The sequence below is a fragment of the Micropterus dolomieu genome, linkage group LG09 (assembly GCF_021292245.1).
Source record: "Micropterus dolomieu isolate WLL.071019.BEF.003 ecotype Adirondacks linkage group LG09, ASM2129224v1, whole genome shotgun sequence".
NCBI classification, from domain to species: domain Eukaryota; kingdom Metazoa; phylum Chordata; class Actinopteri; order Centrarchiformes; family Centrarchidae; genus Micropterus; species Micropterus dolomieu.
In genome coordinates, this window is record NC_060158.1 from 9,611,506 (window position 1) to 9,636,324 (window position 24,819).

The 24,819-nt window shown below is 41.3% G+C and overlaps 1 protein-coding gene across 2 annotated transcripts in view; it reads left to right on the plus strand.

Annotated features, from left to right (window-relative positions):
• Positions 1–24,819, plus strand: part of LOC123976106 (ephrin type-A receptor 7-like) — a 157,785-nt gene that overhangs the window by 123,326 nt on the left and 9,640 nt on the right. For both annotated transcript variants that reach the window (XM_046057943.1, XM_046057944.1), the window contains exons 6-11: positions 4,108–4,232; positions 6,967–7,243; positions 8,929–9,037; positions 17,003–17,058; positions 20,870–20,995; positions 21,780–21,965. In XM_046057943.1, coding sequence (XP_045913899.1) covers positions 4,108–4,232; positions 6,967–7,243; positions 8,929–9,037; positions 17,003–17,058; positions 20,870–20,995; positions 21,780–21,965 — 879 coding nt within the window. The remainder of the gene's footprint in view (positions 1–4,107; positions 4,233–6,966; positions 7,244–8,928; positions 9,038–17,002; positions 17,059–20,869; positions 20,996–21,779; positions 21,966–24,819) is intronic.

The following is a 24,819-nucleotide window of genomic DNA, read 5'->3' on the forward strand; positions in this document are numbered from 1 at the left end:
AATTTCAACAAATATAACAAAAATGTTTCTGAATTAAATTGCCTCCACTAGCTTTAAGAAACATGCTTTTCAATTCATGTTTTTGATTTATGAAAGCAAATTAGGTACCACCAGTGCTTCTGTTGCTATTACTGATTGTGAATGCACCAAAGCACATGTACAGTGTTTACAATATGGCTGACTGTGGTTAGAACTATAAAGGGCAAAATATTATCACCACAGGAGAATAGCTCAATACAAGGGAAGAAGCCCATCTTACATAATGAAGCATTTTACTGCAGTGTTTTGCAAATAATTAACTATTCACCGCATCTTTCAGCCAAAATAATCTTAACATACTCTGACAAGTTACCGTTTAGTTTACAGCAGCATACATCATTTGATTTATAAATATCATTTTGATTTCTTTACTTATTCAAATATGAAAAGGATGTTCACTTTGTTGTGCAGAACTTCCTGGCCATGAGTTTGTGACAAATGTCTCAAAGGTGTAGAAAATGTTGGGATTCAACAAAAATGGAGTCAGAATCAGAATCTATAAAACATGTATGATACCTATCCAAAGCTTGTATCCATGCCTGTTTGCCATTTTGTGCCAAACTCCATCTATTGTTCTTTCTCATCTCTCACCTTTCCGATGTCATCATGGTATCCCTTTGATGTCTATAGACTTTGTAGGTGCAAGGCAATGCTTTCATACTGGATCTTATCAAAAGCTGTATATCTTTGAGTGCCTATCTGTGTATCTGCTATGTGATTTCTGCAGCATGATGAGGCTTTGAAAACGTCTGCTGTGTACTGTGTACGTCACCTCTTCTATATTACTTTCAAAAGTCATTGTGTTTTATGTGTGTTTCTGAACATGTGCGTGCAAAAGTCATTTCAGACTGCAGTCGGCATCAATTTCTTCCTCTCAAATACAGTGCCAAACCCACACTACCCGGCATTTCCTGCCATACTCTTGTGTGTGCTGTGTGCAGAAGTAGTGGTCTGCGCATATGCCTGTTTGTATGAACAGCTGAATATGTGTGTGTCTTGGAAACTCGTAAATTGTCCCTAAAAGATCAAAACTTTATCATCATTCTTTGTGACTTCTTGTTCCTAGAAGTCACTTTCTGTATGATACGATACTGTAGATAACAAAATGGAAGTAGCAGCAGCACACATCAGATTTAAATTCTGGTGTGTATTTTTTCACCATAAATTATGTTTTAGAAACTACAAAGCAGAGATTTTCAGGCTTTCCACTTGCATATGTTTGATCATATGTATTAGTGTACGTGTTGCATCCTGTACCAAATACACTGATATGTAATGTAGTTTATAATGAATGCCTCAAAGGGTTTAGATATGTTACTAACATTTCAGACATCGCTTGTTTGACTGCCAGAGAAGTTAGAGCCCACTTCTTTTCAGTTGCAGAGGTGGAAACGGCACCTAAACCATGGTATTACTCTTGTATTTGAGCCTTCCATTGATTGTCTGTGTGTATCAAAATAGTGCACACCTGTTTTTAGCTTTGTGATCTGGGGTTTGAGGGCAGGAACCAGTCCTATGCATAATTCAGCACACAAGGAAGAAAAGAATATCCTGCAGTTGTAGATGTAGAGAGCTGGTCGACACTGTGCTCTTGGTTTAGTGTGTTAGACTTATTTTTTCTTTGTGTTGTGTGGCAGCGGCCTAGAGAAAGAGCCGTGTCTGGTAGAACTCGTTTCACTGTTAACCTTCATTTTACTACCTAGCTCCTTTTTCTTTTCTTTTTCTCTTTAATGTTTGTTCTTCTCACCTCAATATTTTATACTTATTTTTTTCTTATTTTTCCCCTGTTTTTTATGGACTGTGGGAGTTACTCCTTTATTTTCTAATGAGCTGGACCGCAGTCTATGTCTTCAAAGCTATATAAAAAAATGCCTGTACAGATTCATTAATCATGTAGAGTAATTTCTCTGCGGGTGTTTATTTACATTCCTGTATACTGTTCATTAGCTTCTTTCCTTCTCTTTCAGTGCCTTTCTTTTCTACAACCCTCCCCCTATCACTTACTGTATGTGTCTATATCTTATGTTGCATTCACATCATGTGGGGTTCATAATGCCAATTAGCTGTAAATTTTGAGAGTAAGTGTTCTTAACACTGTTGTCTTTTTCTTATATTTCTTATATATCTGCCTATGTCATTATTATCTGTGGGGATTTAATCGATTACAAAATTTCTTTTTCTTATTTTATTTTCATAATGTGAGTCATCCTTTTTAAATTAAAGACAGCCACATTCCTTCTGTACACAAGTTCACACACACACACACACACACACACACACACACACACACACACACACCCACACCCACACCTATCATACTGTCTGGATTTTCTGTCTCCTCCATTCAGCTTGATTGAGCGGACATAAAATGCATTGCTAGATTCAGCTCTGTCTGGGACACATGCGCACAAACAAATGCACACATACAGATACACATCTACCTTGCTTCTATGATACAAAAACTTACAGAAACCACCATGAATAATGGATAAATACCTGTGTTTTCAGAGACATCAAAAAATACACCGATGGAGATGGACAGTGAGAGGGAGATACAGACAGATCGAGTGTGTCTTTGATCTGCTGCCTAAAATGGCTGTAATATCTGTGTGTGTGGAGTACTTTGTGTTACCACATAGTTTCATTCATGTGTGAGTGACGGGCAGAACATATTCATTAGTGTGGCTGTTTTTGTCTAAGAAAGAGATTAATTGATTGTTAAAGGTCAGGAAAGAGAGGAACAGGAAGTGGGTAGTGCAAGAAAGAGGAGCAGTCAACTGATGGGGTGACTGAGGGGGGAATGAGAATGGAAAGAATAAAAACAGATGGCAAACAGGAATTGAATCAGGAAAGAAAGAAACTGCAAGAAAAAAGGAAAAGGGACTTCCGGGCCATTGGAAATCCTGAACATCATGTCTTTTTGAAATGGGAGTATTGAAAGCCGTTTAAGTAAGTGAAAAATAGCATTATCATCCATTAAAAAAAAAATGTCCCCTGCTAATCCTAACCCTAATGGCCTTAATGGCAGCGCTCCTCCCAAACATAAAAGCTTTTGACTAAGCTAACTGCACCCCTTTATTTTTCTTAGTATTTTTGAGTGACAACCCATTTCAACCTACTTCATTATACATGAAAAAATTAGCACTTAAGGAAGAGTGGGTGGTGCTTGCTGATTATCGTACATTGTGCTGTCTGTCATTTTTTGACAGAGAAACAAGGAACTGGTCTTTTCTCAGTAATGAAATTGTTTGCTTAGCGAGCCAGTGCCATTACACGCCGCATCTAAATTTGGAAAGCTTTGTGCGGATAATTCATCTTCTATGTTGTTCTCTATTGTGATCAATAAGAGCTAAAATATCTGGCAGGAGGAATTTCACCGCGGCTCTCCTGGATTGAGTCAGAAAAAGTTCCGAGGTCAGTTTAATTGAGAGACTCGGAGATGAAACGGGGTGTTCAGATTAAGAGCGTCTCCATCCGTTAGTCTTGTGTCGATACAGACTTGTCAGTCAATCCATATCTGTATTGATCTATTGTCAGGCCCGATGTACCGACCCAGACAGTGTTCAATGCTGCACACGCACGCATGCGCACACACACACACACACACACACACACACACACACACACACACACAAACACTCAGACAAAGAAACGTACTTAGTTTTTGTCCATTCATGGAGTGAGATGAAGTTGTCTGCTCTGACACGTCATTCAATAATTAATCTATTACCTCTCTCCTACCTACCTCTGTTCTCTCCCATGGTTCCCCTCCTCTCCTTACATCTTTGTTGGACTGTCCTTTTATGCCCACCATCCACATTGCTTTAGCTCTCTCACTTCACATCTGATAATACAGTAGGATGTACTGTAAATACTATATATCACTGACAAAATCTGCCTTGTGAGGGAGTTCGCTGTGTTCCTCCCTTGACCTTTGCCTGCACAGTCAAGAATGTGTAAAACTGGGAAAAAAAGGAAAGTAAAGACATTTATATTGAATGAAACTGGGATCCTCAAACTCATGTCTCTTCTTCCCCTCTCTTGTCTCCTCTTTCTCCCTCTTTGTAGCACCATCTCTGATCAGCGAGCTGCGAGCCGAAAAAATCGAGCAGAAGAGCATAACCTTGGTGTGGAGGGAGCCCTCATACCCAAACAGCAGCCGCACTGAATACGAGGTCAAATACTATGAGAAGGTAAACCCCCTGGCACATTATAATGTCATAATCTGTCCATGCCAATGTTCTTCACTGCTGTCTTTCTGTTATCCATATCCCGAATCAAGACTTGTATATACCGTAGCCCTTTTTTTCTCCACTTACTGTTTGTCATAACTAGTAAGCTGTAGTAAACTTTAAATCCTTATGTTTGTTCTTGATATAAATTGTTTAAGAATTTAGCAACTAAACGGAGGAAAGCAAAATAAGAATGTGTTAAGTGTTGTCCCTTTGGTATTAGAACCCAAATGATGCATTAGCCAATGTTATCTTATCCAGTATCATCTTTCAATAGACCTGCCTCCTCAATGCGTGTTTCTCTCAACCCCACACCTCTTTCACAGGTGGAGCTCATGTTACGTGTTTCTGTAAAAGGAAAACAAATAACAGCCAATATAGAACTAGGAGATTTTTAAAACACTCAAATATCAATATAAGTACTGGACTCAAAAATATAGAATTTATTCAACTTCCAGTTGGTATTAATGGTGAACGAATAGACACCAAAATCAGATCTCTCATTTTGCTTTGGTGCACCCTGCTAATTTGACATTGAGGATACTCAATGTATGTACATTGGTGATTCAAAATGTAAGGATAATAGAAACTTACCACAAAGTCAACTAAGTGATATACTGACTGTTTTATGATCTTTACAACCCTTTTATAAGATGAAATCATTGTCTTGAACTGCTAGCTATTGTTCAAAAATCATGTATTTTTTTGGTGCTTTTCAAGGGCCAATTATGTATTAACCCCGAGTCCATATTACTGCCTCATTTTCTTTTGCTTTTATGGATAACCACTGTAATTTCATCGGCCTTATCACGCTCATTTAACATAGCAGTTAGTCAGATTGCGACTGCCCCGTCAACACTCATAGTCTTCACAGTAAATCTGTCATGCACGTAAAGCACAGCTGTCATGCTCACGCTTCTCCATTTTCATTCGCTGCATTTTCTGGCAACGCCAGGTCTTTGTATTTGGCTGTGTCACACTCTCACCCATTTTCACACCTCCTCCCCTTCTCTATGCTTCACCATATTTAATAAAGCCCTGCTCCTTCCCGTTCTACGCCCCCACATCTATAGAAAAAAGTAGGGAAGATTTAGTGGTGAGATGGGTGGGGAAAGACTTACAGCACAGCAGATTTACAGGAGGTATACAGTAGAGCATTTTGAAAAAATGAGATGCCTGTGTGATAACCGAGGGAGAGAAAAGGTTAGAGAGGGTATTAGGGACAGATGAGGGGGAGATGACTTGGTGGAAAGATGCATGTAAGAGCACAGTGATGGAAAGAAATGAATGGAGGCACTTTGTGAGACTAAGAAGAAAAGCAGAATGAAGGCAGCAGATGAATGGAGAGAGTGATAGATGGAGGATAACTGAGAGTGAGAAAGGCCATGAAATGAAAGGTAATACAACTACATTGCAGCAAAGAGCCTATTAAAGTATAAAATATGGCATTGCTCAGTCAGTGGATAGCAGTGTATCGTCCTTTTTTTTTATCAAGATGCAGCTTTCCAGTATGGGCCCAAATAGTGCTTACTGATATTTAGAAAATCACTTGTTAAACATTGATAACACGATAACGTATGGGGCATTTAAAAGTGTTTGAACTGGATCATAACAAATAACACATTTTTGACGACAGTAATGACTAACAATGGCTTTCACTAATAATCATTAATACACTGTATTTGTAACTTGGTATTACAAAGTGTCATCTCTGACTCTGTCAGCACCGATCTCTGTTCTCTTCTCTGTATCACATACTAAATTAGCTCACTCCACAGGAACCACTCATTATACTCTAGCTGCCATTTTTATTCTCAGTTAATCTCCCTTTATTTCACTCTCCCTGTGTCCCTCTTTGTCACTGTCTTTGCTTTCTTTATTCCTTTTTTGTGCAATGTTATTCTTGGACATACATCAAATAAGAAATAAAAATCATGCATGCAGTTACAAATCCTCATTACCAAATGCAAGGAGCGTTGTGCACTCTCAAACTCACTTCTACTTGCTTTACCGTGATTACCTCATTTTACTCCTGCACGTAAATCAGATTTATCATCAAAGCTGTTATACAAGCTCATCCTTACTTGGAGTGATCTTATTGACACGAGAGGCATGACATGCATAGATACAATAATAGATACAATAATGACTATTTACTGAATGAAGGCAAAGATGGGAAACTAATTGATCTGAATAGCCAAAAACAAACCTATCAAAACAAGTGGAGTAATTATGTTGTGTGTGTATGTCACCAACTCACTGCCCCCACTGTGCCCACTTTTGCAAGGTATGAGTCATCCTCACAGAGAGAAACAGATGAGTGCCGTCTTTAGTTTATTTTCTAAAGACCTCTCTAATGAATAGAGTCATGCTTTTATTACTGTCTGGATTTTTACTATTTCCTAAGCGCAGAGTGATACTTCTTTATTGAAAGCAGGTTAAAGAAGTCTAACTCCTCAACTTGGCCTGGCAAACTGACTCTTTGAAACACCGTCTTAACAAGTGAAACATTACCAAATCCCTTGATTTGGTTACAGAAATGACTTGTACGTCCCCCAGCATTACAAACTGAGCCTTGGAAATGAACAAGGCAATCTCACAAATGGATTCCACCTACTCGTCTAACTCCTTCTCTTTCTCCTCCTGTTTCTGTCTTTGTTTTCTCTGTCTCTCACTTCACTTTCCATCTCCACAGGAACAAAAGGATCAGAGTTATTCTACTGTGAAGACTGCCGCCACACGGATCAGTGTCAACAACCTCAAACCTGGCACCACATATGTCTTCCTCATCCGCCCTTTCTCCACGCCGGCCCCCTCCTCATCACTGTCTTCCCCCCCTCTCACATCCTCCTCATCTTCATCATCGTCCTCCTCTACTTCTTCCTCCTCTTCTTCCTCGTCCTCTTCCTCGCCATCGCCCATCGACTACGGAGCGTACAGTGCTCCCCTGGAGCTGCAGACACTTGGCGAGTGTGAGTACCCGTTTTACGCCTCCTCCCCTCTTCTCCTCACTTTCAGTCCTTTCTCTTCACTCCCTCCTCTCAGCAACGCCAGGCAGATTGGGATAGGGGGGGTTGTGTAGGCACCTGGCCAGCCCACACAATGAGGCGTGCTGCTAGAGTAACAGAGATGGAGAGAGAGAGAGAGAGAAGGGGATGTGACTTTGTCTGAGATTATGTGTGAAGATTCAAGATTTTACCAGTAAGCTGTGAAATGGTTCTTCTTTGTGCAAGTTGATATCGTGTCCCTCAGGGTCTGGTTGGGACTCTGTGTTAGTCTGTGTGTTTCATGCCTTGTACTTTGCATGAATACTTTGTTTTGCACATTTTATTTTTCCAGGACAGAAGCGCTTGTAGTCTTATAGCGCCGAGCTGCTTCGCACCATTTATCCAGTTTAACTCACCTGAGAGCTGCCCTGCATAACCATAACGGCCAGCTCCACCAAAGATTATTCATTTATTTTTAAGCGGATCGTGTTGCATACTTCTTTCTTTTGAATTAGGGCGAGAGGTCTTAGTTGAACAATAACTTTTTTGGATAATGCATATTCAGTTTGCTTCATTTCCTTCAGGCTAGATCCACTGTCAAGCAGCAACACAGCAACCTCTAGTGGCCATGTATGAAACGCAGGCATGCAAAAAGATTTTAAACAATATTAACGATACATTATCAGCAAACCTAATCCAATGATTACGACATTTATCTGTCAAGTGAAAAATGCATAAGGCAAGTAAAACTATTTGTAGGTTGATTGTAAGCAAACGGTAAGAGTTGGCAGGTGCACAGCTACAATACAGAGGGGAAAAACTCTCCTATTCTTTGGCAAGTGTTTACATTGGGGCACAGAAGATTAATGTTTAGTTTTGTGAAGATAACTAATGGCTACTGCTTGCTCTACTGTGTCCCAGCATAGTAAGAACTTCTGTACATTCATTCTTGACACAGAAGCTGACAAAAACAGTTGTTTCTTTTGATAATTGCAGTGGTTAATGGTTAATAACTTTGAACCTCAACTTTTGAATCTCCATGGACGAGATGTCTACAAATTGATTTGAAATGGAAATTTGAAATCTACAACAACTGGCAAACTTCATCTGCTGACAAAGATCATGTAATGTGACCGGAAGCTTCAGAATAACTACTAAATGGATCTTAAGATGAGATTGCTTTGTCAGTGACTGTAGTTCCGATTTACTACTACCATCAGTTTTACTACCACAACAACAAAAAGTGCATTGCGCATTACAGAAATGTTTTTTCTGTTTCTTTGAGTCAATTTAGTGAAGTATAATGTAAATAAACACTTTTCTAACGGTGTCAAAAACTATGGTCTCGTGAGAATATTACTAATGTAGAGAGGTTGTGGTTCTCTCAAATAGGATAATATCAGAATACCCTTCACACTAATCAACTTCCTTTGAAATAAATTTTGCCCTTAAGGTCATCGCCTTATTGTTTGCCTTATTATTTGCTCTCATCTCCTGTTCTTGTTCACACTAAATCTACAGTAATTGAATATGTGCACTGCATGCCTGTGTGTTAAATGGTTGTGTTAGGGTGTGATGATGAACGTGTACAATGCATAAATACACCTGTGTCCTTTGCCCAGCTAATTGTTGTACAACCAGTTCAGTTAAGGTGTGTGTTTTATTTCCAGTGGCACTGGCGTCCAGCGAACAGAGTCCTGTGGTGATCATCGTCGTCGTGTCCGTGGCCGCCCTGATCATGCTGCTCTCCATGGGAGTTGGACTGCTCATCTGGAGGAGGTAGATATGTGTGTATATATAGACGTGAACATGCCTAGAATAAATTTAGTACCCACTTCCTATGTCTCATTTTTTCATTCTCAGATTGTGATACCCTTAGCATGTTACCTGAACATACACGACCATGCACATGTGTACAAACACTCAATCATAGACCCAATCACACATTCAGTCAACTGTCACGCACTACTCCATTATAATCCAGATTACAGTAATCCAGTGAAAGGAAGAGTCCCTCTGAGAGAGAGTAATGTTCAGTGACAGTGAGAGAATGGCTCAAATCACACGATAACCAGTTACACTCATGGTTTAATATGCGACATTAAGAAGTCAGCTTGATAATGGTGCTGTCTGCATCAAGGGGGGAACGCTAGCAGGGTCAAAACCTTCTTTGATCGTTTTTAGGCTCTGGGTTCATAGTTCTTTGCTATGTAATTAGTTTTCAAATAGAGAAGTGGGGATTGTAAAATCAACAGAGAGATGAGAGAGAGGTTAAAGCAGTGTTACTTGCATTAAAGCTCACACATGGTTTACTCACATCAGTAGCTTGCCTTACCACTTATAAAGAGGTCAAAACTCTTTTGTGCTTTTCAACAATAGTGGACAGTTCAAATCCATTATTTTGCTCAATTTTCAAAATGATTTGGAGAGAACTAAAGCATTTAACTTAAAGCAAATGGTTGGATATGTGGGTAACCACAAGGACTTCCTCCACTACTACTGTGACCTAATTTTTTTCAGCATACTGCTCAGTCTTATTAAATCAAGATTCTTTCAATTGGGAGAGTGGCTGGAGTGTGGTGGCTGGAAGAGACCATTCAGACTGTAGCAATCAGTGAAAGAAGCTTTATTTCTAAATTAAATTGTCAGCCTGATACACTCAATCAGTTTTGGAACTAAGGTGCATGAATTAGGATGGGTGAAACTTTTGCCCATGTATGACACCAATTTTGTGTTTGTGTTTGCAAACCAGTGCAGACAGTGGTACAATATAATACTAAAGACAATATGGACAAACATGATAAAAAACTAGTGCAGAATAGCAAAACCTGCCAGACTTGAACCCCTTAACTGGTTAACAGCAAAATATTTTACGTTATAGAGGTTCAATCATTATATTGTAGCCTATCAACTTCGAGTCTTTGTAGAAAGTATCACATAAACTAATTTGTCAATCATTCAACCAACTGCTCAATACATTCCTTGTTTCTATTCTGTGATGTCTCAGGCAATTTAACGCATGTTTTATTGGCTTATTAATTCCATAGTATATCTTGCTATATAGTTGCAAGTTTTATTCAGCTGAGCAGATAAAATGGTGTGTGTGTGGGGAGGGGGGGCATTTCTGCGTGCCTTTTCAACCACTTTGCTCTTTGACTCCTGTCCAATTCTATATTCTGCCAGCTTCGCCTCACACACGCCCACACAGAGACACTCACTCACACAATTTATACTGTATACTCCATCACACATGCAAGCATGTGTGCAGGGGGCACATATCCACTCCCACTCAGTTAGACACACACGCACACACACACGCTCAGAAAACTATTGTTTTTTTCATTTCATTTGGCTGGCATTCAATTGATGTCTGTCCAGGGAGATTTTCAGATACACTGTGAAAGCATTTGTTTGCATAGTTTGCATGCATTCTCTCATTCTTTCCTCTACACACAAACGGACACACACACACTACATTGGTGCCACCTCTCAGCTGGATTAAGTCCTTTCCACAGGTAAAGCTACCTGTATAAAGAGGGGATTGTGATATAGAGACAACTGGACCAAATCCAGATGTACACAAACGGCGCAATGATGGAGTCAATCGAGTGCCGAAATGGGTTCTATTCACTCACAGCAGAACCATACAAACTGGTGCTGTCAGTCACATCTATAGAGGAATATATGGGAATAAATGTACACACAAACTCACACATACTGCAGCAGCAAAAATAAGCTAACTTTCAGTACACATGCACACACACATATATAAGTATTTAAATATATTGGTGGTTTGAGGGAAGGCACCATCATCCCCTTGTGCACAGCCTAGTGCTGAATAATAATGCTTATCTTTCTCTCCTTTATTTCCATCACTGCATTCATTGCAAGTGGTCTCCATTGTTCATCGCTGCTGGACCATTAACTTGCTCTTCGTGTTTTGCATAGAGACAAAGAGGAAATGGCTTGATGCCTCAATTACCATGCTCTCGTGTTTGTAAAGACAGCCAACTCCCGGCTACGGCTGGAGGGTCTCAGTTACATCGATCTGCCTGCTCACACAGACTCATGCAAATGAGTCCCAATGCGCGCACATGAAGCCACGGACATCGGCAGTCGGATGCGTTTAAGGCATGCATTCACACTTATGGAAACCGACGATCAGAAAATGTGGCTTAATGTCTCACTTTTAATTCAGCAGGTTGACTGTCCCTCTTTTTAACCATTTGTCCCTGTAGCCCAAAACACACCAGCAGCTTCTATGTAAAGGTATGTTTTAGCATGTGCAGACTTGCCACACTGCAACAGAATACGTCACTGTCCTATTTTGCTATTTTTGCTGGTTGATAATTCTGAGAAGTACAGGTAGCTATTTTTTCAGGTTTGCTTACTCATCTGGCGCATCTGAGCCATGTTTTGGACTTTCTCTTTTTCCCTGTCTGTCAAAGTCCTCAGTAAGAGTCGTAGGCACATGACTGTGATGCACGTGGAATATATTTTCACAACTCAGTAAGAATAATTTGGGGAATAAAAGTGAAGTAAAGTTATGATGGTACAAAAAATGTATTTCCCTCTCTCTGAAGCCTTATCTTGATACTGTATCCCATTACACACACACACACACACACACACACACACACACACACACACACACACACACACACACACACACACACACACACACACACACACACACACACAGTCCATTGGTGCCTGACAGAGTTTGATAGAGCCAGAGTTCCAGGACATTGCCCAAACATTCTCCAAGAAGTCCAGGCTTGACTGGTCAGTGCGGGGATTGTTTACCCTTCACTGGCCACACTGGCGTGCATGTGTGTGTCTTGTGATTTAGTGTGTGTGTATGTCTGTGTCTAGTGAGTGAGTAACAAGTTATCAGGAGATGGAGAGGAGATCAAGAAGAAGGGAAGAAGCGGAAATTAAAGATGGGGGTCATTTCATAGGGCCATTGACTCTTGGCGCCACAGTGACAAAAAGTGGAATTCGAAGGGGGGAAAAAATGAGAGGAGGGAGGGATGGCTAGGCCAAGAGAAAAGGTCTAAACCACTGTAGTGTAGTTTCCCGTGTGTCTTGTACAGATCAGTGCTTTCATATCTCAGAAAGCCCCCCACCAAGCATCTGACTCAGACATCTTCCAGTTTAAATGTGAAAGTTATGATTCCAAAGACCTCTGTATCTGTTTGCTAATATGTTAAATATTCATCCGTCACAAGTCTAGTGTGGATTTTCAAGGAGCAGCTTCTGGCAATGGATGAAAAACAAAGGTGACACTGTTTTGAATCTTATAAACCAGAGTCTAATGGATAAAACGTATAATGGATAAAAGTAGAATTGGCTTTTTGAAATTCCCTAATTTTCCATGTATTTTGACCTACATAAGTCTCTGCTGGCCTAAATTCCCTCTACTCCCCCTGTCTGCTTGGATTCAAGTCCTGCTCTCACACCAATTATTCATATTATTTCCATTACTGCACTTTATTTTACAGAGGAATTCACATATGGAGAGAAGAGGCAGAAAAAAGGCTTTATATACATAGCATCTATTCCCTTTTTTGCTTTAAAGTTATCTCCTGAAAACACTGTGATAATTCACTTGAAAGAAAGTATTTGGTATTGAGATGAATGTAAGTATAGGGTATGGCTAGTACTAATTTTGTCATCCAAAATCATGAGGACTCATGAGGACTAAGCTGTATTGAACAGTGTACTATGAGCCAGTCAATTTCACCATACATGGTTCTATTTCAACAATGGGCCCCCTGGGAAAGATAGATTATATCCTATCTCTTCTGATGTGTCTGCCTATATTTCCCAATGCTGTTTTCCAAGCTATGTGCCACAGATAGCATTTTGTCAAATGAGGTGCAGCTAAGAAACACATTCTATGCACCAAGTTATCAAAAGTATAATTAAGTAAAGTATGCACTTAAATGCTTACTAAAATAAAATGCGTTCAGTAAATAAGTGTTGGACATTACATGTTTGACCAAAATGAGCAAAAACATTTCCCGCCTTTGACCACAGCACTGTCTAGCAATCTAGACAGTACAAATAATAAGGCTGGTAATATTCTATATTTTTATTATTGATGAAAAATTCCATGAAAAGACCAAAACAATCAATTGATCCTACTAACAAGCAATACTTGTTTAGCCAAAGCCTGAAACTCATCAGTCACACATTTGCACTAGGTGACATGTTTCTTCATTACAATGAACATGATGCTCACCAGTGCACAAAATCCACAGCGAAATTTCCCAACAAATGGGACAGTGGTTTGAATAAAGTTTGATTAAAAAAAAAATTTGTATCCAGCTGTTTTAGAGATAATTATTTAGACTTTTATATTATCTGTCTCTCTCTATATATAGAGATAGATAGATAGTATAAATAATTAGGGCAGAGTACCACAGACAGGCTGGGAAGGTCTCGAAAGACATGCTAAGACATACGGACTGTGTTTTGTAGACAATAACATTTAGAGAATTTGGTTAAATTCACCCTTAAAGGCCTTTAAGTTTAGTTTTCAGTATATTACATGTGTTCATTTAAAATGAAAGAAATCTATAAACGACTAAAACTAAGATGATAATTCTTGCCAAAATTAACATTTGATGAGTGTGATCTGACAGTGACAAGAGTTTGGCCAGAATCTTCAGTGTTTTGGCATCCACACATTTCTTTCTGCCATCTGGTTGTTCTGAAGTGTGAAATGTAAAAATTGGCCCAGAATTCCGATAAAAGGAAAATTGAAACCAGTTTTGGGAGAGTTTTATAGATTAGATTTTCATAACAGAGAATATATGTTTTCATAGTAATGATAATTTGATCATTTCTGCATGTTTTCCCGGCAGCATCCACCATTTTCCAATGATTACAATGATTAGATTTAGCAGAAAGGAATCAGTCGAAAGTTGTTGACTGACGATCTTTTGAAGAAATGAAAAGAGCCAGAATTGACATTGGCACTCCCCCCCTCCCTCCCCCCCTCCCCCTCCCCCTCCCTTTTTTTCCTGCAGCAGCATCTGCTCGACCTCCTCCAATGTAACTCCTACTAGCGTGGTGCTGCTCTCGACCTCCTTCTCCACTCTTCCTCCTCCTCTTCTTTCTCCTCTTCCTCCCTTCACACAGCTGATGCCCAGGTACACTGGCATGTCTGCACTCCCCTCCTCCCTTCTCTTTCCCCCCACCTCTTTTCTCCTCTTTTCATTTCTTCCGGTTGTCCTGCCATTTATTCTTCCCCCCACGCTTCTTTTTCTTCTTTCTCTAACTTTCCTCATACCAAGAGAATGCTAATAAGCCAAAACCATTTCTCCATTTCTTCCCTTTTTGTCAAGCTGTTTGGCCCAGTTCCATATATATCCTTGGTGCTGTGCTCTACCACAATATGAAATGAACTTAACAATCTGATGGAGACTGTTACCGTTGAATTTATACCCAAAGAGAAGTCACAGTCCGAAAAGAACTGCTTTGCATCTGCTATTTCATTTTTGTCACATCTGTGACATTTCAAAAGAAGTAATGGAAATGGAATCAAGTCATGCCACTTTCCCTTCATGCAGCCCTGTCAATTATTCTTCCTTACTTCCTTTCTCCAAAGGCTTAGTTGCCTCCTTGTCTCCTCACTTCCTTCATATCACTTGACTTGTCCCTTTATGTCCTCTTTTTGCTTGCCGTTTTGTTCATTTGCCTCTTGCTGTTCCGTTAACTCATCCAGCTGTATGTCCAAGCTGTGGTTTTCCATCACTGCCTTGCTTCCTTGATCTTCAGCATCCATTCTTGCCCTCCACTCCTCACTACCATCCCTTCTTTCTTTTTCTACTTGCCTCTTCCTCTATTCCTAACCGTGTACTTCATGGGCTACACTGTGTGCCTTTTCAACTATTTCTCCTTCCTTGCATACCCTTCTGCCCAATTATCCTCTTACCCGTAACCACTGATTTTCTTGTCACTTCCTCTGCCTCTCCGTCTCCCGACTTCCTCACATTTTTTTCCTCAATGATTTATCCACTACTTTGCCCTCCCCCACTTGTCATGTTCCCTGTTTGCTTCCTTACCTCTTTTCCGTATAGGTCTCTTGCATCTTGTTTCTCTTGGTATCATCATGCACTCCATCCCCCCTCATTCCCCACTCGCTCCCTTTCCTCTGTGCTCCCTTATCTATTAATTCTTGTCTCTTCTCCCCTGTCTGGTATCTCCTGCCCTGAGGATCTGTGCTGCATGTTTCTGCTGGTGTGTTTTGACAGACAGGGTCCTGACCTTGTCTCAGACCCTGCTGCTACACAGGCTGAGGGATGTGTCAGCCTCACCCTCGATCACATCTCCCTGTGCAAACACTCACAGGGACATGCACACGCAGCAACAACAAAAAAAACCCACAATCTTGTAAGCGCATGCATGCAAGAATTTGCAAGCACACACTTATGTGCATAACCCCGCACATATATATTCACACGCGCATACACGTAAAGAAACAAGCATGAGCACAGACACATGCTTAAACCACAACTATGTGGGTCCGTCTGTGAACTCCCTCTCAGCTGTGCACCGGTTCTGTGTGAAGTGCTGATGTGTTCTGACATTCACGGTAACACACGCCTCCCTGAGCAGATATTACATTTCACACAAACACACCAATGCGCACATACACGCCCAGGTCTGTAGACACGCGTGCAAGGGCAACCTCATTCGTTGACTTTCCTATGTGCATACTGTGCACCTCAATGTCACTGGTCCGCAAGTAGCACATTGCCATCAAAGCTCAATTGCCAGACCGTCCATGTTGTCTATAATCCCTGAAGTACAGTAATTATGTTCCACGTTGACTTGTTGATATGAGATATAAACACATGTACATTCTGTCATAACACAGTATATAAACTAAAATGCTGCTGAGGACTACAAAGAGTTCTTCAGATTTTAGCTGGAAGAACACCCAAAAGTGTTTCTGATCTTGTATTTCCATATATATCTGGGATATATTTAGAATATATTTTAACAGCACCCTCTTTGTTAGAAGAACCTATGATGTACTGGAGATTTTACCATCAAAACTTTCTTTAATTCCTTGGCTGTATCCCTCTTGTCTTGTTTTTCATCCCTCTTTAATCCAAGTAAGCATGGTGCTGGCCATCCAGAATGTCTGTTTGTCACTTGTTAATCTGTCACTTACAGTGTGTGTGGTTGTGGATTGCGTGTGTGTGAGAGCAAAGAGCCAAGTTTTCCTCTAAGCTGAAAAGCCATCAGCAGTCAGATCATAGAGAGCACTCTCCTCTTTAGACCCCCTGTGGTGGCAAGGGATGAGAGATGACAGTGTGTGCACGTATGTGTAGAAAGTTCTGTTCCCCGTATATGTACTCATGTTCCTCTTTTTCATAAAGGCTCCATCAGGGTGAAACAACAATAATGTATCAATTCCAGGCCTATCTGTGTGTATCTGTGACTTGCTCAGTCAAATCATGCAGGATTTCCACTTATTCAGCCTTAGATCTTTCTGTTGCTCATCAGTGCCATCGCATCGGGGGTCTCTCGGAATGCCTCTTCGTATCCTTTCCATCTCCACTATCGATACTTTTGTCTTCGCTTTCTCTCATCTCACAGTTATTGCGCATTCCATATAATCTATTACGTTGCAAGATAAACAGCGTCTGATGCTTGTATTTGTTTGCTTGTCTGCCAACTGGGACAAAACACTGTCTGATGCCCCGTCTTTGTTTCTTTTTGCAGACAATGCGGCTACAGCAAAGCTTCTCAAGAGGGAGACGAGGAACTTTACTTCCAGTGTAAGTGACAGCGGTGCCGGTGATCACTCTATTATATCACAGGGTGTGTGTGTGTGTGTGTGTTTAACTGTAGGTGTTTATGTTCAAACTGCAAGTACAGCGGGAGGCATCTGTCAATAAGTGCTCTGTCTTTCCTATTCCATGTCTTTGGATGCCTGTGAATACACACGTGTTGGCATTTCCAATGACTTTTAAGGCATTGGTGCTTCTGCATCAATTCTTAATTCTGAGTGCATGCTTAGCCAACTCTGAGCACACTGACACACTCCATTAGGTGGTGCGTGCAGCTGAGTTTGATGGGGAGACACTGAAATTAGGAGGAGGGGAAAGATAAAGAGCTAGAATGATGAACTGAAACAGGAGAAGAAGAGAAAGAGGGTAAAAGATCCAGAATAAGGCAGCAGAAGAGATTGTGGTTCTAAATCGGATCTTAAATGTTGTCGTATATGATGTTGTACAAAGTTGTAAATGCTGCTTTTTTTAAACTCTGTTCACAAAGCTCTCAATAGGCGTTTTGTTTGACAGTGACAGAATGGAAGTAGTTTGACATATCTCTTCCTGTTTGTGTGTAAGCGTGCATGCCAATGCTTTGCTAATGTGGTGGATGTATGTGTGTTTTTAGAGTTTCCTTGTGCGTGTGTGTGTGTGCGTGTTCGTGCTCATTTGCGTTGTTTAATCTCCCAGCATGCTGAGCCCTCTGGAGAGGTTTGGAGCACTATGCCTGATGAATAATGAGCCGAAGCCATGCGGCTGGGAATTAAATCTGCCCAAACAAAGACATGCCAACAGCTGACAAGCACGCAATGCACACAGAAACACACACATTTTTGGCCTGCTTTTCAAACACACACACACTTTTTTTTTTTTTAGAACACGAACACTCACATAAATAGGCACAAAGAAATGTTTTTTGTTCGCTTTATCCAACACACACACTGCGACTGTGAAAATATGGAGAGTGTGAGGTAGTGTCATGTAAGCCTAATTGTTTTACCTCATCCCATCTATTCACCTGCTAAACACATTCCACAACCAAAGTTTAACATGGAAGGATAGGGGAAGAGCAAAAATGAGTGAGTTTGTGAGCAGTAAAGTAGAGGGAGAACGGAGGGTAAATGAGTGAGTGAAGGGCGCAGTAAGATGGGGAGAGGGATGGAGTATAAAGAGGTGAGTTGGCAGAGATGTAGAGACTCATAAGTGACACTGTTCAGAACATTAGTTTTATCTCAGAGTATGTAACCTAGAAACATGCACTGGGGGTGGCGGGGCAGGGCATTGAGGAAAAGGATCAAGATTCATCTGCAGTCTCCATTAATAGACCAGTTTTAGATATCATCCAGAGTTTGATTGCATGTGAGAGAGCGACAAAGAGAGGCGGTGTCAAGGGAAACGAATGGAGAACGATAGTGAGGCATTTTAAAAGCGTTTGTGGCCTTTGGTTTGGAATGAAAATATTTGGAGCTGGGCATGCTCACTCTGTGGTCCACTGAAGATTATGCAGCCGAGTGTGTGTGACACAGTTAACCCTGAAGCAGCCACAGACACAATGAAGCGTGCATCTGTGTGTGTCATATATGTATCTGAATGTTTTCAGCCACTTTTCAGCCTATATGGTTAATTTAATGAGGCATATGAGCATCACCTCTTGTGTGTGTATGTGTTTTGCACAGCTGGATTTAAGATACAACAGTGTGTTTGAAAACCCTATTTGAGAGAAAAGAGTCTTCGATCCTCCACTCAGCCCTGGCCTTGAATAGAAAAGGTTTCATTTGCTTCATAATTGGACTTTTGGCTTTATTTTCGATGTGTGTGCGTGTGTGTCTGTACACAAACATATCTGTGAGTGTGTTTGTACACACAAGCAAGCAAGTGTGTGTGTGTGTGTGTGTGTGTGTGTGTGTGTGTGTGTGTGTGTGTGTGTGTGTGTGTGTGCGCGTGTGTGTCTGTCTGTCTGTGTGTGTGTGTGGTGGATCAATAAGCCGTTATGAGGCAGCCAGTATAGGATCGCCCAGGTCGATCAAGACCTATAATCACATTTCAGAGCCTCGGACCGGATTTTGGGAAAACTAACAGGCCTTTTCCTGGAAGAATAGCCTTAACATGTAGTAACAAGGGCCAGAGGTCTAATTGAGAACTATACCTCATTGGTTAATGATTATTGGCTATCTGCTGGCTGGTTTATTTGCTAGTTGTTAGTATTCGGTAAATACAAAAGGCAGTTGATAAAGAAAACAAGCAGCTTATTGAGAAACCAGTTTTTGTTTGGTTGTGTACAGTCAAACAGTCATGGTCAATATCACTTGCAGTTTTAAATGTCAGCTGAAATTTTTTCAATTAGGTGTCAGTGTCAGAGGTGGTTTTGTAGAGGTCCTTGAAAGGTAATTGTTAAAAAAGTTCAAATGGTTAGAGGTAACTTGGTATGTTAAAAAGATGTGTAGCCCACAATACATCACTTTTATATTTACAAGGCTATATATCAAATGTGACATTATAGATAGAGAACACAGAGTGATGTTGTCTTTTGGAGATTCATTTTGCTGAGGTACCTAAGCTGTCATTTTTGGGGGGAATCCAACGAAGGTTGAGGTCAAGGGCAACTGGACTTGGTTTCTTCAACTAAGTCCAGTTGCCCTTGACCTCAACCTTCGTTGGATAACATGGATGACTGAGAACCTTCACAGACATCTTTTTGGGGGAAGTACCAGTACCCAAACTCAAAAACTAACAATAAAGCAGCAATCCAACTACAAGTGCTGTGGCACTTTAAGGTTTCTCTGCCTCAGCATTTTACTGTCTATTATGTCCTGTCCCAGTTTCTGACTGAAGATTATATTGTGTTTGTGTGTGTCTGTTAGTTAGCGTGTGTGTGTGTGTGCGCGAGATAACAAATTTGAAGCAAGCAGAAAAGACAAAAAGCCCTCATGGAAGAGCCCTGTGATCTGACTATAGCTGTGTGGAGGAAACCCAAAATCAGATTTGAGCAACCGGAGCCTTTGATCTATGTTTTTCTCTCTCTGCCTCTGGAGTTCGCAAGGTCAACACAGACAAAACTGGAGTGTTGGCCAAGTTATGAATACATAAATGGAAGCATTTTGCATTTTTTAAACAAAACAATTAAAATAGTCAGTTACTTGCTAACAATTTCGAATTTTGGGTCATGTTTGGTTATTATAGCCCAGTAACTACTGTAGCTAAACACGTCAAACTGAGATATGTACAGTAGGGCTACAGTTAATAGTGGGGTTTGATAGCAGGAGATGTTTCAGCTATCTCAAATATCAATAGTAAAAATTAAAAACGGTATCGATTTCAGTTTCTGGATCAAAGAGCAATGGCTTCCTCCTAGACAGCATTGTGAACTAATTACATTAATACAGAAAGAAATTCTTTGTTGAAGGAGGCAGTATACCAATTCCTCCACGGAATATAGCCTCAATAGAGCGCAAAGTGATGCAGACATGAGAAATGTTTTGCTTTGTGTTGAGAGAAATTTACCGCCAGGGCCACAGACATGGCTCTATGCTAACAAAACTGTTGGCTAAGTATCTGTATTTGCTCCTACACAGTTAATGGTACCTGAATCTGAGAGTGGCTCCTTTTATCTATTGTGTGCACCATGTGGACATTTTGCTGCTGGGACTCCAGACTTTTATCTTTTGTATTCGTTTCTTTTAGCAGAAAGGCACATGGATGTTAAATTACGTGTTGCTGTCCTGTTGATTTTATGGACTCTGGAAAGTCTTGCCTCACAAGTGCACTTCTAAATTCATTTTTGTGAGCCAAGTCTTATATTTTATATTTGTGTGTTCAGTTAAGATCCCAACACGGAGGACCTATATTGACCCAGAGACCTGCGAGGATCTGCTGCAGGCCGTGCATGCCTTTGCCAAGGAGCTGGACAACTCGAGCATCAAGATAGAGAGAATTGTGCACACAGGTACATTACTGTAGATGGGAACAAAGCAGAATTGTTGAACTTGCAGGATTGTTTTTTTAGACTTTAGAAAGCTGTCTTCAGAGCTATAGAAACCATTTTACACTGTTACAACTGTTTTCAGGATGAGTAGTACTCCTTTGGCGAGTAAGATGATGTGTAAAATTGGTGGAATGCCCCTTTAAATTTAAAGCTGAAAAATGGTCATCATATTGGGTATAAAAAAAAAAAATGTATGTACAGCACCATTTCCACCATTTCTGTTGCAGCAGGAGTAGGGACTATAGTTGCAGTAATCTTAAGGCAACTGAAAGTATTTCTGCACTTTCCCTACCTGCCTTGAGACAAATTGCAGAAACCAGTTCAATCTGTCTGGCAGCTTACTGATCTTTGCCAAAATCGAGCTCCACTATTCTGGCTGTTATATTTGACTAGTCTCTGCTTGATGTTCCTCTGTTTCACCTGCACCCTACCCCATCTTTGATCTCTCTTTGATCCCTTTGTATTTCATGTCTCCCTCCTCTCTCAACAGTGTCTGATTTGCGTCATCTTTCTTCCCCGCCGATATGTTTGTATTTCTCCATCTGATTCAGTTCCAGCCTTTCCCCGTCTCTCCCCGATTCCCCTCTCTGTCTAACCCTCATTCATTCCTTCTCACTTTCTTTTAACCTTTGCACAGCTATTACTCCGTTTCATCAGTCTAACCTGCCCTATTCTCTCTCAGCTCCCTCTGGTTGTTCATCAATCAATAGGGATCATGACCTGTGTTTGTCTGTCTCCCCCACAGGCGACTTTGGGGAGGTATGTCGCGGCTGCCTGAAGCTCCCCAGTAAGAGAGAGCTGCCTGTGGCCATAAAGACGTTAAGGGCCGGCTGCTCAGACAAACAGCGCCGCTCCTTTCTAAGCGAGGCCGGCATCCTGGGGCAGTTTGACCACTCCAACATCATCCGGCTGGAGGGCGTCATCACCACCGGTGAGGAGGATGGGAGGGAGATCAAGCAGAAAGCAGAGGGTGATACCAGTGGGAAAAGGATGCGAAAACAAAGGAGAGTGGGTAAAGATGAAAGGAAGCATAGAGGAGGAAAACTCTTGGGCATCCAGGGATCAAAGGAGGAATGGGCCAGTTTGACCACCTCCAGCAACACAAAGGGGATTCACCTCCATTACCAAGTTGGAAGGTATGGTAAAGATAGGGTGACACGGTAGGGAAGCAGAATGGGGTAAAAATGGGAAATGAAATTAGACCATTTCAATATCACATGTGCACTTCTTGTAACTCCGGTGAGAATGTAAGGCAACTGTAGCAGGAGCAAAGGCGATGGACAGGGGAATAGAAGATTGGGAAGAACATTGCGATACTCCCACGACTTCAATATCACACAAATGGAGGGGGTCAACGCTCACAGCGAAGAGGGCGGGACGGGAAGATGGAAAAGAAGAAAGAGTTGAAGAGCAGAGAGCAGGGTGGTGGGATATATGCCATACGCTAGCGGCAGCTGAGCTACATCAAGGCCCATTTTCCGCTGACAGATAGCAATTGAGGTCCTAGAGTGAAAACAAGATGGAAGGAGGGGGAGGAAAAAAAAACTTGAAGGGAGGAGACGGCAGAAAAAGACATGAGAGACAGAGAAGATGAGGTAGAGGTTAATGGGAATGGCAGGTGAAGGGAGAAGCTTTAAAGAGTTTGTGAAGTTTTTGTTACTGCCGCAGTGATGCTCAGTGTGGTGTGTGTGTCCGGGGGGGGGGGGGGGGGGGTCCTGAATACAGTGTGTGCTCAGTAGGATGGCAGCAGATGTGCACAGGGTACAGTAATTGGTGCTAGAGACCCAGCGGGGCCCTGAGATCCACTCCAATCTCTCCCACGATCATGTGCAAAAACACACACTCACACCTCCTGTGCAGGCTCCCTCACACACACACACACTAACTCAGTCCCATATGCTCACTTTCTCTTTCACTATCATTAACACACACACACACACACACACACACACACACACCCCCACACCTGCTTACTTGCCTCCTCACTTGCCATGAAATCACACACCAGTGCACACATACAGACACACCCACAGACTGTTAGACTACAAATCACCTGCTTTACATCACTTACCCCCCACCAAATCCACACTCCCTCTTTGCCCACCTGCAAACAGCACCCGCCTCCTCACTAATCTTCCCTGCCTTTCACCATAATTGAAGGCCACATGAAAACATGGGTGTGTCCCGTCAACTCAAAATGTGCTCCTTTCTTTTATGACCCATCATTTGCTTCACCCTCTTACTGGTAGTTTCAGGGTTATAGGCAGAAGTGGAAGACGTACTAACATGTAATTATCCTTTACTTAAATGCACCAATACCACAATGTCTTTACCTACAGTTTAATACTGACGCAGTAATTTAAAACTGCAATCAAACACATACTGTCCAGTTACAAAATTTAATCCACACCTTTCAGCCAATCGGAATGCAGAATTCTCGGTGATCATTGTATAAACTCCATTACCTGTATGTTTAATGGAGCCCCTGTATAGTATGTATTAGCATACATGAATTATAAAGTACTGTTCTTACATACATATTAGCGAGAGTCTATGTAACCCCTCTCAGAACATTGAGATTTAGTCATTGATGTGACAGGAAGTGGCAGTCTCGAATTTGTATCAATTTCTCATCATACAGTATTTATAAATTATTGTAGTTTCAGATAGTTGTATGTCAGAAGCGAAGTGCCGTTATACTTCCATCAGAACATTATAGGTGGGAGGTGGTACTTTCGCAAGTTGCATTTTGATATTCATGAGAATTTCCAACAGCACAGCCATGAACTCAGTCAGAAGGAAATGATTTAACAACAGCAGTGAGCCCATGACTAGATCAGTTAATTGAAAAAATATCCACTGATATTCAATCCTTGCTTAGTTTGCATTTTCTAAAGCATCACATACACTCACCTAAAGGATTATTAGGAACACCATACTAATACTGTGTTTGACCCCCTTTCACCTTCAGAACTGCCTTAATTCTACGTGGCATTGATTCAACAAGGTGCTGAAAGCATTATTTAGAAATGTTGGCCCATATTGAGAGGATAGCATCTTGCAGTTGATGGAGATTTGTGGGATGCACATCCAGGGCACGAAGCTCCCGTTCCACCACATCCCAAAGATGCTCTATTGGGTTGAGATCTGGTGACTGTGGGGGCCATTTTAGTACAGTGAACTCATTGTCATGTTCAAGAAACCAATTTGAAATGATTCGAGCTTTGTGACATGGTGCATTATCCTGCTGGAAGTAGCCATCAGAGGATGGGTACATGGTGGCCATAAAGGGATGGACATGGTCAGAAACAATGCTCAGGTAGGCCGTGGCATTTAAAGGATGCCCAATTGGCACTAAGGGGCCTAAAGTGTGCCAAGAAAACATCCCCCACACCATTACACCACCACCACCAGCCTGCACAGTGGTAACAAGGCATGATGGATCCATGTTCTCATTCTGTTTACGTTAAATTCTGCCTACCATCTGAATGTCTCAACAAAAATCGAGACTCATCAGACCAGGCAACATTTTTCCAGTCTTCAACTGTCCAATTTTGGTGAGCTCTTGCAAATTGTAGCCTCTTTTTCCTATTTGTAGTGGAGATGAGTGGTACCCGGTGGGGTCTTCTGCTGTTGTAGCCCATCCGCCTCAAGGTTGTGCGTGTTGTGGCTTCACAAATGCTTTGCTGCATACCTCGGTTGTAACGAGTGGTTATTTCAGTCAAAGTTGCTCTTCTATCAGCTTGAATCAGTTGGCCCATTCTCCTCTGACCTCTAGCATCAAC